This window comes from Oreochromis niloticus, linkage group LG13 (genome assembly GCF_001858045.2).
Source record: "Oreochromis niloticus isolate F11D_XX linkage group LG13, O_niloticus_UMD_NMBU, whole genome shotgun sequence".
Classification (NCBI taxonomy): domain Eukaryota; kingdom Metazoa; phylum Chordata; class Actinopteri; order Cichliformes; family Cichlidae; genus Oreochromis; species Oreochromis niloticus.
Genome location: NC_031978.2, coordinates 31,730,394 through 31,746,425, shown reverse-complemented (window position 1 = coordinate 31,746,425; position 16,032 = coordinate 31,730,394). Strand labels below are relative to the sequence as shown.

At 41.0% G+C, this 16,032-nt stretch overlaps 1 protein-coding gene across 9 annotated transcripts in view; it reads right to left on the bottom strand.

Moving 5' to 3' along the window:
• The window catches only part of nt5c2a (5'-nucleotidase, cytosolic IIa), a 33,575-nt gene extending 17,792 nt beyond the window's left edge, over positions 1 to 15,783 (bottom strand). Inside the window, exons 1-8 of one of the 9 annotated variants that reach the window (XM_025897798.1) lie at positions 15,693 to 15,783; positions 15,232 to 15,398; positions 14,555 to 14,676; positions 6,547 to 6,585; positions 3,476 to 3,549; positions 2,029 to 2,146; positions 1,831 to 1,926; positions 967 to 1,058 (exon numbers count right to left, since the gene is read on the bottom strand). In XM_025897798.1, coding sequence (XP_025753583.1) covers positions 967 to 1,058; positions 1,831 to 1,926; positions 2,029 to 2,146; positions 3,476 to 3,549; positions 6,547 to 6,585; positions 14,555 to 14,655 — 520 coding nt within the window. In that variant the 5' untranslated portion in view covers positions 14,656 to 14,676; positions 15,232 to 15,398; positions 15,693 to 15,783. The other 8 variants (XM_003455002.5, XM_025897799.1, XM_025897801.1 and 5 more) reach the window with 8 other exon arrangements.
• Positions 15,784 to 16,032: the final 249 nt, after the last annotated feature.

Sequence of the window (16,032 nt, the reverse complement as noted above, 5' to 3'; positions counted from 1 at the left end):
TGCTTTGCTTTTATTTGTTTTTGAATCATTACATAAACATTTACTGCAATTAATTTATTGGGGTATTTATTAAAAAAATCTGCATCTACTGCAAGCTTTAAAATGGAGAAGAAGAATTTATTTTTGTGTAAAGTGGACCTGAGGTGATTCTGAGGATCACACAAACATGATAGCACATGATGGAGCCCACCTGTTCCACCATAGCAGGGCTGCTGTACATCGAATGACCAGCAGATGTCAGTACTTCAGAGTGAGCTGTTGAACGGGGCTTCCTCACACTATCACTATGATGGGTCTTTAGATTAAAAAGAAGAAATGGACTGACTTAGGAAAAAATCCACTTAATAAATCAAATTATTTCCTGAGCACCATCTGAAAACTCCAGATTTTCGTTGTGGTCGTTTCTCTTTGGATTAGATGATCTACTGATATTGCTAAATATATTTGCTCAATCCAGCATGAAAGTTGAGCATAAATAGGATTTTGTTCATATTTGTGACCAAGAATCTTACACCATATGCTTTACTTTTGTAGTACGTTTTGTAAGTCATACCTTTACTCTTCTCCACTCAAGCTTTAGCCCAACACGTGTTATACCAGATATTTTTGACATTGCCTCTGACAGACTGACAACAGATGCTCCCTGTAGTTAAACAGGCAGTCCCAACTTAGAATGGAGCACCAACGTGCTACCACCGATGAACCTGAACTACAACGTCCCCGTTAATGCTGCCAATGCAAACCCAGCTCTCACCACAGCTGTATGGGAACCAAATGGTATATAACAGCTGGCTAGTCACCCCACAGTTAAAGGCCTTCCCCAGGCTGATGAAGCACATGTAGTCTTTCTGCAGACATTGCATGTTTTATTTTATTATATAATTTTTGTATAGACTGCATCAGGCTCAGGTTTGAATTTTAAGATTAGAAAACTTACAGAGTAGTTGTGTTGCTTTGGTTACTTACCGGGGAGGTTAAAGAGCGTGTTGAGGATATAGAAGCGGTCTGTGTCTCCACGCTGGATGAATTTGTTCGGGTACATCTCTCTGATGTCAGGTCTGAGCAGAAATAGTAAAGAAGAACTAGTAAATATAAATACGACCATACAAACTTCACAACGTTATCTTGTCCCTGTGCAGCAGTCCAGACTCTACGCTGAAACCAGCGTGCTTGTTTACATGATGTGAGTGTGGCACATAGTATGGGAAGATGTTAGGAATACAGGGATGTGTTCAAGAAGTCAGTCACAGGTAGAAAACTGCTGGCAGATTAAATCCAGTGTGCTCAATTCTTTGGTCTGTAGCTCACCCAAATGTGCTGCTCATAAGCCAGACACACAGACAAATCACACTACCTGATTCTGAGCTACAATTTAGCTGCTACAGAAATGAATGGCTCCTAGGTGGTTTAGCACCACCATCATACTATAATCAGTAGTTTGAATTCATGTAAAACTAATCAAACTCCTGCCTGCCTCGCCTGTACTTGGAAGATTTCCACAACACCTGTACTTGAGTTTTGACCTTCAGCACAGAAAAATTCATTGGTTGCTGAAGTAGAGAAATATTGACCTGATCCACAATCCCATCATCGAAAGAACAATGACAATGTCAACAATCCCCCCAACAGGCTTAACCAGTGAGTGTACTGGTAAACACTAGCGAAAGGTTTTATGCTCTGAAGAAACACTGGCACGCAACACTTCCTCTGTGTGGCACTTGACAGGACAGTCAAGTTTCAACAGGGTTTTTATCACCTAAGCTGAATTTAAAGACACAGAGGTTTGGATAAATGCCCATTTTAAAGCAAAGTGGGAGTAATGGACCTTACCCTTTCAAAAAGTTGAACCCATGCACACACACCAGAATGTTTCCATAGGCATCAACTTTGAGCAGGTTCCCATACATTGTGTCAAACACCAGACCTCTGTGGAGCACGGAAATAGGTGAAAACATAAACACCTCACATTCACCATTCGGTGCAATGAAAACTAAACTGAAATAATAAAGCTGGGATCTGTGAACCTACCTGGTGGGGAAGGAGGGATCGTAGACAAAGTTGAGCAGCTCCTGTGGATATCCAATGGATACCAGGCGCTCCACTGTCAAGTCGAAGCCCAGGGACTCATACTCAGGAGATTTATACACTACAAAAACACAGGGAGACAAGCTCAGGTTCACAACAATCCTTCCAGTGAAGGATGTTATTGTATCCACCATGGAAAGAGTCATATTCATTTCTTTGGTATCTAGCTACAGTGGTCCAAACAAAACCAAACTGTGTCTTCTATTGTTTAAACAACAAGCTAGCAAGGTCTTCTTCTGCATCACAGTCATGTCTGCAGGGCTTCCACGAGCATACCGCATGCTTGATGCCCATAAATTCAAACATCAAACACATTTGTGCTTTGGCAAAACTTTTAGGAATCACATTTATCTAAACTCTACATAAAATGTAATGGTTGCTGTGACTGGGTGGGGGTGGATATTACCACTTGTTTCAAGCAAAACAGTAGAATCAATAATATTCTGTTATTATTTTATAATGTGAATTCTAAAAGTTAACTTCAAAGACTGATGTACAGAAAATGCAAAAAAAAGCAACATTTCAGGTTCCTACCGTCATAGGTTTTGTCTAAATATTTAAATAATCAAGTAATTAAGGCAGAAGCAGATAATGGCATTATCTAGAAAGTTCCTTCAGCTCAGTGCGTTTACAGCTAATAACATTCTGTAATATTTTTCTGACGATAGGCAATATATTCACGCAGGCGACTTTCTGATGGGCGGAGCAACGTGATCATGCACGGACAGAAGAGTCCAAACATGGAGGAACTAGTTGCCAAAAGGATACAAAGTCACCAATTTGGGATTTCTTAGGCTTTAAACCGGATGAAAGAGGAAAACCTGAGGATGTAACCAAAGACGTACGGTGCCAGCAAAGGACTCAAACATGACTGACTTGCATGAGCATGTACGTGTCCACCATCCGGCTGAGTATGCTCGGCTATCACCAGCTTACTGCTGCTAATATTGTGAACCACACGGCTAAAACCTGACAAGGCAAACATGCTCGTTTTTCTGTCAAAGAATTTCTAAGTTTTGTTTGGAGGGAATATTTGACCTTCTTTTCTTGTTTGTTTCAGTATTAATATAGCTATAATACAGCTTTTTTTTATGATTACTGGAAGAGACATTTTGATTTTTAACTTTTTGTTTAATTTTTGTATTTGCTGTTGGGTTGAGTGTGTCAGACAGATAAACACAGAGTGGAAAAAGAAGCCAGGTTGTCTTTGTTTCCCTCCCCACCACAGGCTCAGCCTATCGTTGATGGCTGATATATTCGTCCAGTCGCTCAACCTTACTGGTTACCAATAAAAACAGTTTGGGATACCACCACTGCACACATATATATGGAGTTAAGGATGACGTAAAATAAATAAGTGGAATTTACATGAAAGAAAAGACTCACTCACCTGCAAGAGTGTAATCCATATCAAAACCAAAACACTTGATCTTTTCCATGGCCAGGCTTCGATTAACAAACACTCTGAAACAGGAGAATCGTTCAGTCAATGAGTGCACGACAGATGAAAGTGTATCGAAATCTAAAAATTAAACACGACACTGCTTACTTTTCCCACAACACACATCTAAGACCACAGTCTGCAAGGACAGAAACTACAGAACAGTGCAAAGTCTTAATGCATGATGCAGGCTGTGTTTCAGTCCCTCAAATAAAACTCATGGTGATTATTACCATCAGCTGTAAAAGGCTGATGATGTCACCTTGCTGGGCAGGTAATGTGGTTACTGCATTCACAAAGTGATGTAGGACTTTCAAATTAACATCATACGTGTATCTACCACAAATCTGGAATGAGCTCAAATCTCAGTGACCTCGGCCACAAGGTCAGGGGTCAGGACACTGTCATCAGACTATTTGTTATATAAAGCTTTTATACTCTACTCGAGCATTTAAAGCACTTTATACTGCAAGCCTCACTCACCCATTCACGCACAATTATGCGAGCACGTTTCTTCTATGCCCAACTACTTTCTATCCAAAACTCACACACTTATGTCAAAGTGTTGTTGAATGGCAGTGATGCAGTAATGTGTGCATGCAGCACAGAGCCATGGATCAGTGTCTGAGTGTCTAAACGAGTCTCACAGGCCTGAGTGTGCACTTGAAGCCATCTATAACTCTTAACTCATTTAATCCTCTGCTCAGTTTTCTACTAATGAAAACGTCCCTTACTGCCATTCATATGACACAAAGTCATTATGCAACAAACAATTAAATGAGAGAAAAGTCTCTGTTTTTACTTTCAACTGTAGAAATTTCTGCCCCTCTTCTTTTTACGAAATCAGTTAAAAAGAACGAAAAAAAACCCTGGACAGTCTGAGCAGTGAACCAACGTGGTGGCTGTAGCTCAGGTAGTACTAACTGGAAGGTTGGTGGTTCAATTCCCATCTGTTCCAGTCTGCATGCCAAATATCCTTGGGCAAGATAATAACCCCGTGTTAGCGGCTTTCCGATGCATCCATTGGAGAATGAATGTTAGCCAGAAAGCACTCACATAGAGCACAGAATAAAGTGCGTGGGTAAATGAGGCAGGTTGTGTGAGTGCTCCGCGTAGAAAAGCGTTATATAAGAACCAGTCCATTTATCAGAACTGTTTCTTACAGTTTAAGTCCAAAGAGCAATGCTGACTGTTTTCTTTGTCACAGCAGCTTTTTCTCTATCATGTAGACAAACTGTCAAATATATCACTTCTTTACACTGACAGAAACAGGAGTTTCCGTGTGTGGCCCGCAATGTAAAAATGAAGCTATGTGGCCATTAGACTCTCATGGCCCATCACAGCAGAATGGAATCACAGCCGTTATAAGCATTAGGGCAAGACCCCCAGAATCTACACACTGGTGGTGGAGATAAAGATGGAGGCTTGAATGAGCCTGAGTAACATGGGAGAGGTGGAAATGTGATGGAGATGGTTGCATGAAGGCGTCTGCAAGGGAGAATGACAGTTAAGCAGTGAGCATGTGAGTGGAGGCTGATTGGCCTGAAGAAGGCGAGCAGGAAGACGATTGGAATAGACCAGTGATGTCAGCGATGAGCTTTACAGCGTGGGAAGTGGAGGTGATGTAAAGCTCAGATTAGCCACCAAATACCCAAACAGCAGACAAATGTGTGAACTTATATCGTCCTCATTGAACTGATAATGTGACCTGAGCTACAGCCAGCCCTCATCATCAAAGTACTGGTTTCACAGAAATCCAGATGTACCAGATCCAGTGTTTCCAGTTGATTTTTGCCATTTGCAGTTTGTTGGTACCAGTTACCAGAATGTTCTAACACCAACATGTTGCATAAAGTCAAAATATGACTTGAACACATGGAAGCCACTCACATCACACAGGCTGGCTTCACCTAACCAGCCACAATCTGCACAAAGTGCAGTTTAATAGATAACCCGGTGGGAGCTCACTGCTGCAGAGATGAACACAAAATCCACAACAGAGAACAAAACTCATGCACATTGCCATCAACCATTTCCAACAATCCCAAATTAAATCTTGGATTGTTCTACTTGCGGAACGTGAAAATTGGATGTTTCAGGTATTATCCAAGCAGAAATGTGAAAAATCTGAAAGACTTGACAACATTTTCCATGAAGCAGCATCCAAATCCAAATAAATGTGTATACGGAAATAATCAAAGACGTACAGATTCAAGGATGGAGATTCAAACCCAACGTCAAAAATTTTGGGACATTGAAAACATAAAGAGAAAACTGAATGCAATAACATGCAAATCTACTGAAATAAAATTTTTAGATAAAAGTGCTTAAGCAGGGCACCAGCTCAGCTCAGTTGGATGAGCACGCGACCATATGCCGCATGGCTGAGAGCGGCCGGCTTCGAGTCCGACCTGCGGCCCTTTGCCTCATGTCTTCCTTTCTCTTTCCCTCTGCTTTCCTGTCAGTCTTCACTGTATCTGTCCAATAAAGCCAAAATCTTTAAAAAAAGCACAGATAAAGAACTGTACGAATGCGTGATTGGATTCTACTTGTGTAGAAAGTGCTTTAAGTGATCGAATCAAGTAGAAGGGCACTATAGAAGTAGACATCTTTTTCAGGCGTTGCATATTTAGGCAATGCTAAATTGCATACTACAGCTATACCAGCAGGGCTTTGCAGCAGAAAGTACAGAACTGGCCTCCCTGCAGTCAAGACGTTTCATCAGCTAAAAGCATTTGACACACTGCGAAATGACAATAACCTGTAATTCTGGATTTCAGTTCATCTGATGTATAATAATGGAATAAAAGGATAAAAGGGAAGATGGAGAAAGAAGAGAAATGCAAATCCAAGAACCCAGAATGAGAGCTGCTCTCTTCACAGTGAGAAATCCCAATCATTAATATTATGGAGCTCCATGAGCAGAGTGTTTCATGGAAGGTCAAGCCACATCACGGACATCAAAACTAAAAAGTAACGTTGTCACCATTCACAGTTTAAGTAACAATAGGATGGCATACCTCATTGCAGGATGGTTTTGAGCCAGATCCTTTGGAAAGCTTTGTAATAGAAAATACACGCAGTATTACCACAGAACTGCTAGTATTACCACTCCTGCACCTGCACGCTCTCTCTGACAGCAGACAGGCTTTCGTTATAACTCCTGTTATCTCTTAACTAAACCAATTAGATCTACCTTCATTACCTACTATTAGTTTAAAATTATGAACACACAAGAAACAGACACATCTGACATTTTAATACAGTTCTGAATACATTTGAATAGCAATATAACGAAGCCAGGATCTGTGGTTTTATACATGACACATTTGAGATGAGTCAATGTATTGTTTGGTTATAATGAATGAGAAGAAACAGTCTTTTATTTCATTTTGGTTGTTCTTATCATTCTGTCATGCCAGAGTGATATCACAGGTTAAGCTGTGACTAAATGATAAAGACGCCCCACAGTGGAAAACAAAAGCTGATTAGGGACTTTCCTTTGAACTTGTACGTTGCCCATCGGAGTTCCTGCCTAAGAAAGGTGGCTCAAGGTGGCTGAGAGCGCCACAATAAAACCGACACCAACTCAACCAAAACCCCTGATGCTACAACAGCTGTGCTAGGAGACAGAGACTCAGGATTCATAATGACAAACTGATCAGACCTATATGGATATTTTTAATCAATATCTGAGGTGACAGTAATTAAACTGTGAATTTATAGTAAGGTTAATAGTCCATATGCATAAGCTATAAATATGATTTTTAAAGGCCTTTATAAATCGTATTTATTATGCTCAATCATTATTTCTTTGAATAATTAACCATAACTATTCAATTCAATGTTATTTATACAGCGCAAAATAACAGCAGTCGTCTTAAGGTGCTTTATATTGTAAGGTAGATCCTACAATAATACTATGTCACTTTGATTCTGGTGGCTATTTAAAGAATCAGTCAACAACTACAAGAGAACTGCTGCAGCCTTACATATCTGTAAGACGTCCACTTCTGTTTCTCTTTTTTTCTCTTTTGCAAAGACTAGATCCTTCCGGTATTAGCACACAGCTGACTACAGCTGACAGCACAGACACATTAAAGCTGCTCGTTACATGAGGCCCTCTGTTACAGCACTGGTGTGTTTTTCTTTCCTTCATGAAAATGTCTGAATGGTATGACTGAGAGTAAGTAACGATGCAGGTGCCCATATGTGATTGGTAGGGCAATGCACAACCTGAAGTCAGACAGAACCTTTATTATAAGAGCCAGGCTGGCTGCTGTCTTCAGAGGATTCCTCCATGTCTTCCACCCTGGCACAGCTGTACAGCTCCTGCTCTGTGCTCTCTGTGTTTAACTCTGAAGGAATGAGTAGGGGCGAGTGGCCTTTTAATTTGTGTACATTTGTTGGAGAGGCATTACAAAAATCATAAGGCATGAAATCTGTTTCTTGATTGAATTACATGTATGTTACTATTTGTTTGCCCTACTAACATTTCCAGTAAGACACTTCCCACTTTTTCACACATTAGAGCTACAGAGTAGGGATAGGAGCTGAAGACCTATTAGTCTGCTGCCACTGATTCCTCATATCGGTTCCACGTGCACTTGCGTTACAATCGGCTGATTTCAGTTCTTGTGCCAGAGGAAGAAAACAGTGACACAGTCTACAGTGTGGATGTGACCATTACACAAAAGGACCAGAGAGCGATGAAGTGCACAAACAGCACTCGAACGCTAAATTAGCCAAGAACCCAGAGCGAATGGTGAAGCCCAGCGACCAGACCTGAATTCAAACATGAAACAAATGGATGAGCAGTCAGGCTGCAACCTTCGTTTCTACCTGTTCGTGTTTCTTATGTAGAATCACTGTGACGATCACTTTAAACTGTTGTTGGCTTTGTGTTCATGCTTAGGTTTGTACTGTCCACAGTTGGGACCAGGAAGCAGAGTTGCAGTCTTACACGCCTCTCTGCAGCTTCTCTCCTCCTGCTACCCCCCCAAAAACCCATCTCCATTGAGACTGTGTCAGCTCACAAACAGACAAAAAACAAACTAAAAACCAGCAACAAACAACTTAAACATAAAAAATCACAAAGAAAGAACAATACAGTATCCACATCTGAACCAAAGAGTAAAACAGTGAAATGTGGATTATTAAATATTAGGTCACTCTCCTCCAAGTCTCTGTTAGTACATGACTTAATAATTGATCAACAAATCGATTTACTCTGCCTTACAGAAACCTGGTTGCAGCAGGATGATTATGTTAGTTTAAATGAATCAACACCCCCGAGTCATTCTAACTACCAGAAACCTCGAAGCACAGGCCGAGGGGGCGGTGTGGCAGCAATTTTTCACACCAGCCTATTAATTAACCAGAGACCCAGACAGACTTTTAATTCATTTGAAAGCCTGATGCTTAGCCTCGTCCACCCCAGCTGTAAAACTCAGAAACCAGTCTTACTTGTTATCATCTATCGTCCACCTGGGCCTTACACAGAGTTTCTCTCTGATTTCTCAGACTTTTTATCTGATTTAGTGCTCAGCTCAGATAAAATAATTATTGTGGGTGATTTTAACATTCATGCAGATGCTAAAAATGACAGCCTCAACATGGCATTTAATCTGTTATTAGACTCAATTGGCTTCTGTCAAAATGTAAAAGAACCCACCCACCACTTTAATCACACTCTAGATCTTGTTTTAACATATGGCATAGAAACTGAACATTTAACAGTGTTTCCTGAAAACCCTCTGCTGTCTGATCATTTCCTGATAACATTTACATTTACAATAACTGATTACACAGCAGTGGAGAGTAGACTTTATCACAGTAGATGTCTTTCTGAAAGCGCTGTAACTAAGTTTAAGAATATAATCCACCCACTGTTATCATCTTCAATGCCCTGTACCAACATAGAGCAGAGCAGCTATCTGAACGCTACTCCAACAGAGGTCGATTATCTTGTTAATAATTTTACCTCCTCACTACGTACGACTCTGGATACTGTAGCTCCTGTGAAAACTAAGGCCTCAAATCAGAAGTACCTGACTCCGTGGTATAATTCTCAAACACGTAGCCTAAAGCAGATAACCCGTAAGCTGGAGAGGAAATGACGTGTCACAAATTTAGAGGATCATCATTTAGCCTGGAGAAATAGTTTGCTGCTTTATAAGAAAGCCCTCCGCAAAGTCAGAACATCTTACTATTCGTCACTGATTGAAGAAAATAAGAACAACCCCAGGTTTCTCTTCAGCACTGTAGCCAGGCTGACAAACAGTCAGAGCTCTACTGAGCCAACAATCCCTTTAACGTTAACTAGTAATGACTTCATGAACTTCTTCACTAATAAAATTTTTATCATTAGAGAAAAAATTACCAATAATCATCCCACAGATGTAATATTATCTACAGCTACTTTTAGTACCATCGATGTTAAGTTAGACTCTTTTTCTCCAATTGATCTTTCTGAGTTAACTTCAATAATTAATTCCTCCAAACCATCAACGTGTCTTTTAGACCCCATTCCTACAAAACTGCTCAAAGAAGTCCTGCCATTAATTAATTCTTCAATCTTAAATATGATCAACCTATCTCTAATAATCGGCTATGTACCACAGGCCTTCAAGCTGGCTGTAGTTAAACCTTTACTTAAAAAGCATCTCTAGACCCAGCTGTCTTAGCTAATTATAGGCCAATCTCCAACCTTCCTTTCATATCAAACATCCTTGAAAGAGTAGTTGTCAAACAGCTAACAGATCATCTGCAGAGGAATGGCTTATTTGAAGAGTTTCAGTCAGGTTTCAGAGCTCATCACAGCACAGAAACAGCTTTAGTGAAGGTTACAAATGATCTTCTTATGGCCTCTGACAGTGGACTCATCTCTGTGCTTGTCCTGCTAGACCTCAGTGCTGCGTTCGATACTGTTGACCATAATATCCTATTAGAGCGATTAGAACATGCTGTAGGTATTACAGGTACTGCACTGCAGTGGTTTGTATCATATCTATCTAATAGACTCCAATTTGTTCAAGTAAATGGAGAGTCCTCTTCACACACTAAGGTCAATTATGGTGTTCCACAGGGTTCAGTGCTAGGACCAATTCTGTTTACATTATACATGCTTCCCTTAGGCAGCATCATTAGAAGACATAGCATAAATTTTCACTGCTATGCAGATGACACGCAGCTCTATCTGTCCATGAAGCCAGGTAACACACACCAATTAGTTAAACTGCAGGAATGTCTTAAAGACATAAAGACCTGGATGGCCGCTAACTTTCTGCTTCTTAATTCAGATCAAACTGAGGTTATTGTACTCGGCCCTGAAAATCTTAGAAATATGGTATCTAAGCAGATTCTTACTCTGGATGGCATTACCTTGGCCTCCAGTAACACTGTGAGGAACCTTGGAGTCATTTTTGACCAGGACATGTCCTTCAACGCACATATTAAACAAATATGTAAGACTGCTTTCTTCCATTTGCGCAACATCTCTAAAATTAGAAATATCCTGTCTCAGAGTGACGCTGAAAAACTAGTTCATGCATTTATTACTTCCAGGCTGGACTACTGTAATTCTTTATTATCAGGATGTCCTAAAAACTCGCTGAAAAGCCTTCAGCTGATCCAAAATGCTGCAGCAAGAGTCCTGACAGGGACTAGAAAGAGAGAGCAGATTTCTCCTGTTTTGGCTTCCCTTCATTGGCTTCCTGTTAAATCCAGAATTCAAAATCCTGCTCCTCACATACAAGGTCTTAAATAATCAGGCCCCATCTTATCTTAATGACCTTGTAGTACCATATCACCCTATTAGAGCACTTCGCTCTCACACTGCAGGCCTACTTGTTGTTCCTAGAGTATTTAAAAGTAGAATGGGAGGCAGAGCCTTCAGTTTTCAGGCCCCTCTTCTGTGGAACCAGCTTCCAGTTTGGATTCGGGAGACAGACACTATCTCTACTTTCAAGATTAGGCTTCAAACTTTCCTTTTTGCTAAAGCATATAGTTAGGGCTGGACCAGGTGACCCTGAATCCTCCCTTAGTTATGCTGCAATAGACGTAGGCTGCCGGGGATTCCCATGATGCATTGAGTTTTTCCTTTCCAGTCACCTTTCTCACTCACTATGTGTTAATAGACCTCTCTGCATCGAATCATATCTGTTATTAACCTCTGTCTCTCTTCCACAGCATGTCTTTATCCTGTTTTCCTTCTTTCACCCCAACCGGTCGCAGCAGATGGCCCCGCCCCTCCCTGAGCCTGGTTCTGCCGGAGGTTTCTTCCTGTTAAAAGGGAGTTTTTCCTTCCCACTGTCGCCAAAGTGCTTGCTCATAGGGGGTCATATGATTGTTGGGTTTTTCTCTGTATTTATTATTGTGCGATCTACTGTACAATATAAAGCGCCTTGAGGCGCCTGTTTTTGTGATTTGGCGCTATATAAATAAAATTGAATTGAATTGAATTGAATGCTAATTATGTTACAATGTGTTTCATGTCATTTTAGGGAGATGCAAGAAACTAAAGTAACAAACAGTAATGAATTCATTTCTCCTGGGAGTAATTAAGCAATGTGCTGCATTACTTTTTAGAAAAGTGTTCTGTGTAATATGTGTAATACACAAACCCAACACCGGGCACAACAAAGATAGGAAAGACCTCCAACGTGCACAAACGTTTGACCACACAGCATGCAACTCATTTCAAGTCTTTGATATGCTGTAGAAATGGTGGTGGCTCTCAAAGTAGAGCCAATAAGAACCCAATGAGAGAAGCAACGAGGCTTTGGCTCAGTGCGTGATCTCGATCAGGGAATCAGAATCACTAAACTCTAATGGACTCCCATCCAAAACACTGTGTACTCGTGAAATTCACTTCATGCTGAAATTAAAATTTTGCCGTTTTATTTATGACAAGAGGAAAACTATTTACATAAATTGGTTTTGTGTATTTTCTACCAACTTGCTTTAACTTCAGCTACAACTACTTGAAGTTAACTATATGATCGATCTGGGTTGGTTCCAGTTTTGTTCCAAACCAACACAATCCCAGTTTCAGATAAATATATTTTAGACCCCATTTCTTTCTGGTTCTCTGAGCGTGAAACAACCCTGAACCCTGAAGCAGAGACAGTGGCGCGCTGCTTTTCAGCCTAATGTTAAATTACACTTTAAACATGGGAGCTTTGGTTTGGGTGGAGACAGGTTTTTTCATGTCTGGTGTTTGAAAATTAAGAAATGAAAAAAACCTTTTTTATTTCATACATTTCAGAAGTTGATTTCAGCTTCCACCGTATTAACATTTTTCATAGGGAAAATTAAACTGTAGGTTTATTTTTAAAAATGAAACCCAGACTTGTGTGAGATGGTCAACCATAAATAAATAAATAACATTAAAATCAGTCATTTGTCCACGAACACACGTCTGTTTTTCCAAAACTACAAGCACTGTTACAAATATAGACCAGCTGTCATGTTTCTTCAAACTGCTTAAATGTATGTGGATTTTTTTTTATCACATATCAAATCTTAAATACTGTACTGTGCAATAGTCTTGAGCCAGTGCTAGTTTCGTTATGTTTTATTTCCAAGAAGCCCGACTTGATAATTTCTTAAATGTGATTTTGAACAACACTTTTTCACTCATTTCACTCCATCCAGCATTCTCACAGGAATGTTTCAGCCAGTCAACAAAAACTTAGCATAACTTGGCATGGTGTCCATCTTCAAAATATTTGAGGAAACTGGACAAAAGAAGAAGTGGCAGGCCTAAAACCCATGTGACCTGATGTGATGTCATTAAGCACACTGCTGTTGCAATTTTAAAATGATGGCACTGCACCCTCCCAGTCCCCAGTCTTCTGAGCAAACATGCAAGTATGAACTTGAATATTTGGGTACAGAGAAAAATGGAGAAAAATGTCTAAAGTCACCTCAAAGTCTCAATCATCCAGGAAACCCCCAAAGGTTGTTTGTCTGGATGTTTTCAGTGGGAGAAACGTTTCATCATCATCCAGGTGACTTCTTCAGTCTCAGCTGACTGCAGGTTTCCAACTTTATAAACAGTACATCTGCATAATGACTGAAACCAGCACCACTGAATGAACAATGGACTGGGAGGTCAGTTTCTTGATCACTAATATGCAAATTGTCATGGCCATTGATCAACAACCACTGATCAATGGCCATGAGTCCCATTCACAGAGAGCTGAGGAATGGCTGCAATCACAGCATTGTAAGATGGTGACAGATGTACACTCATGGAACTCAGAACTGGTCTTTGCAAAATAGTTTTACGTGTAGTCAAACTGTATTGAATTTATGTGTGGATGTCAGCACATTTTGTGAATACTGTGTTTAGACTGTGGATTATATACATATATATACACAAGAACTGGCCTGGGGTTGGGTGGCTGTAGTTCAGGAGGGGAAGCAGATCATAAACTAATCAGAAGGTTGGCGGCTAAAAACTGTCTGACTCTTTGCAGATGGTGGATTTTCTGCATTCATAATTCCCAAGTGTTCAGCATCCCCAGCATCACTGGTTGGAAGACTGGTTACAGTTGTGTAACATATGCTCCACAAGCACAAACAAATGTGTGCAACTTTAGAGTACTCACAAAAAAACCTTAAAATTCACACAAATTCAGTACAGTCCCAAAACACTGGAGAATGAGGTAAAAGCATACCTGCATAGAAACACACACTACCCTGTAACGGAGTGATGCTGACAGAACAGAGACAGCCAGGATCAGGAGTAGAGCTCGGGAATGAAGCCCGGAAAACTGAAGGTGAATGAAGCATGCAGGTGTTCACACCAAATGTGGACTTCCAAGCTTGTTACAACACAAACTCTGTTTTTACATATACTGTTTTCATTTTTCCACCTGTTTCCATAAATCACTGCACACATTCTCCCAGAAAATTATGATAAAGGAGCGGCGGCCCAAGACTTTTACACAGCACTGTGTAACTGCACATTTTATGACCATCAGCTGACAGACTTGTGCCTGCACCGGGACTACCATCTACCTGTGGTGAGCTTCACGGCGATACTTCTTCATGGCTACACCGTCCATGTTGGCTGGAAGAGCAGCGAAGTTCTGCAGACGGTCGCTCCATGAGGTCGTCATCTTTAACTGTTAGTAATGTTTCTGTAAGAAACGAGACAGAATCACTTACAGAGAGACCAGCTGGGTCTGTCTGTGTCGTACTGAGAGCATTAACGAGGAAGCTTCAGTGAATCCCTGTTACACCCACGGTCCCTCTCCTCACATCCTTTAACGTCGTAACGCCTCAAATCTCACTTTTTGATAAACGTGATTAGGTGACCCACACCCTCTTCGTCCACTCAAACCTCGCATAGCCCTTTCCCACTACTACCCACTCGGCTCGGCTCGGTTTTAGGGGTTTCCATTGTTTATTAAGGTCATGTGGTTTGGACTGTTAGCAGCACATGCGTATTTTAAACAAGAGCAGAAGGCAAGTTCCGGTAAAGTTAAGGTTTATCTTATAGACAAGAGTAAGTTCAGATGCTGCTGCTGACAGCTTACAGTATGCTGTGTAATCACACTCCGAGCGACCACGCACTGAAAGCTCCAGCTGCCCTCGGACAAAATCACAAGTTTGGAACAACTTTACCGGACCAGCACGCTGTTAAGGTGAAACGCAGTTTTACGATCTATGCATAAGAATGACAAACAACTCACCGTCGTTTCTACAGTTTTAAGTTGGCACACTGTATGGAGCATGCGCAATTCTTTGCAGCTGCTTCCTGGTCTTGTCTGTTGTTATTGCGGCTTCCCTTTGCACCGAATGACTTCACCGCCCTCTCCTGGAGCTTCTGAATACTTGGCCCGTGTGCCCGCCTCGACACCTCCGTGGACAAAAATGTACACGCACAAAATCTGCCATATAATCCTCATTCGACAATGTACCCATTTTTTCATAAATCCCTGAACCGACTTGAACCCTTTTCAAAATGATCAAACAAAATTATTTTCAGGATATTAAGCCTCTGAAAGCCTGCTTAAACATTTGAACTACTTCACCATTCTTTACATTATTCTTTTTTATCTGTTTCTCTCAAACGCACACACACACACACACACACACACACACACACACACACAAAAATCACTCCGGGTGGTCACACGGCTCAATAATATACCCGGCAAAAATACGAGACTGTCCAAGACCGATGACCTATCCCCGTTGTTACGGCCCTGGGCCTCGGAGGGAGTGAGACTGCCTATTTGTGTTCATGCAAATTTAAGTGTGCTAGGACTCGTGAATGATTGGCTGCTGGGAGTCCCGTGCCAGCCTTCTTTTATGCAGATCGCAGTGGGCCAGACCTCGCGGACGATTGGCTGCCTGGAGATCCCATGTCCACTCCAAGACCAATTGACTGGCTGATTGTCTGCACCTGGGAGGATAAAAGGCTGATGATCCTTCACACTATGGGGAACTGCTGCTCTGAAGTGAACATGCAGTGTCCTCCTCGTATGCTT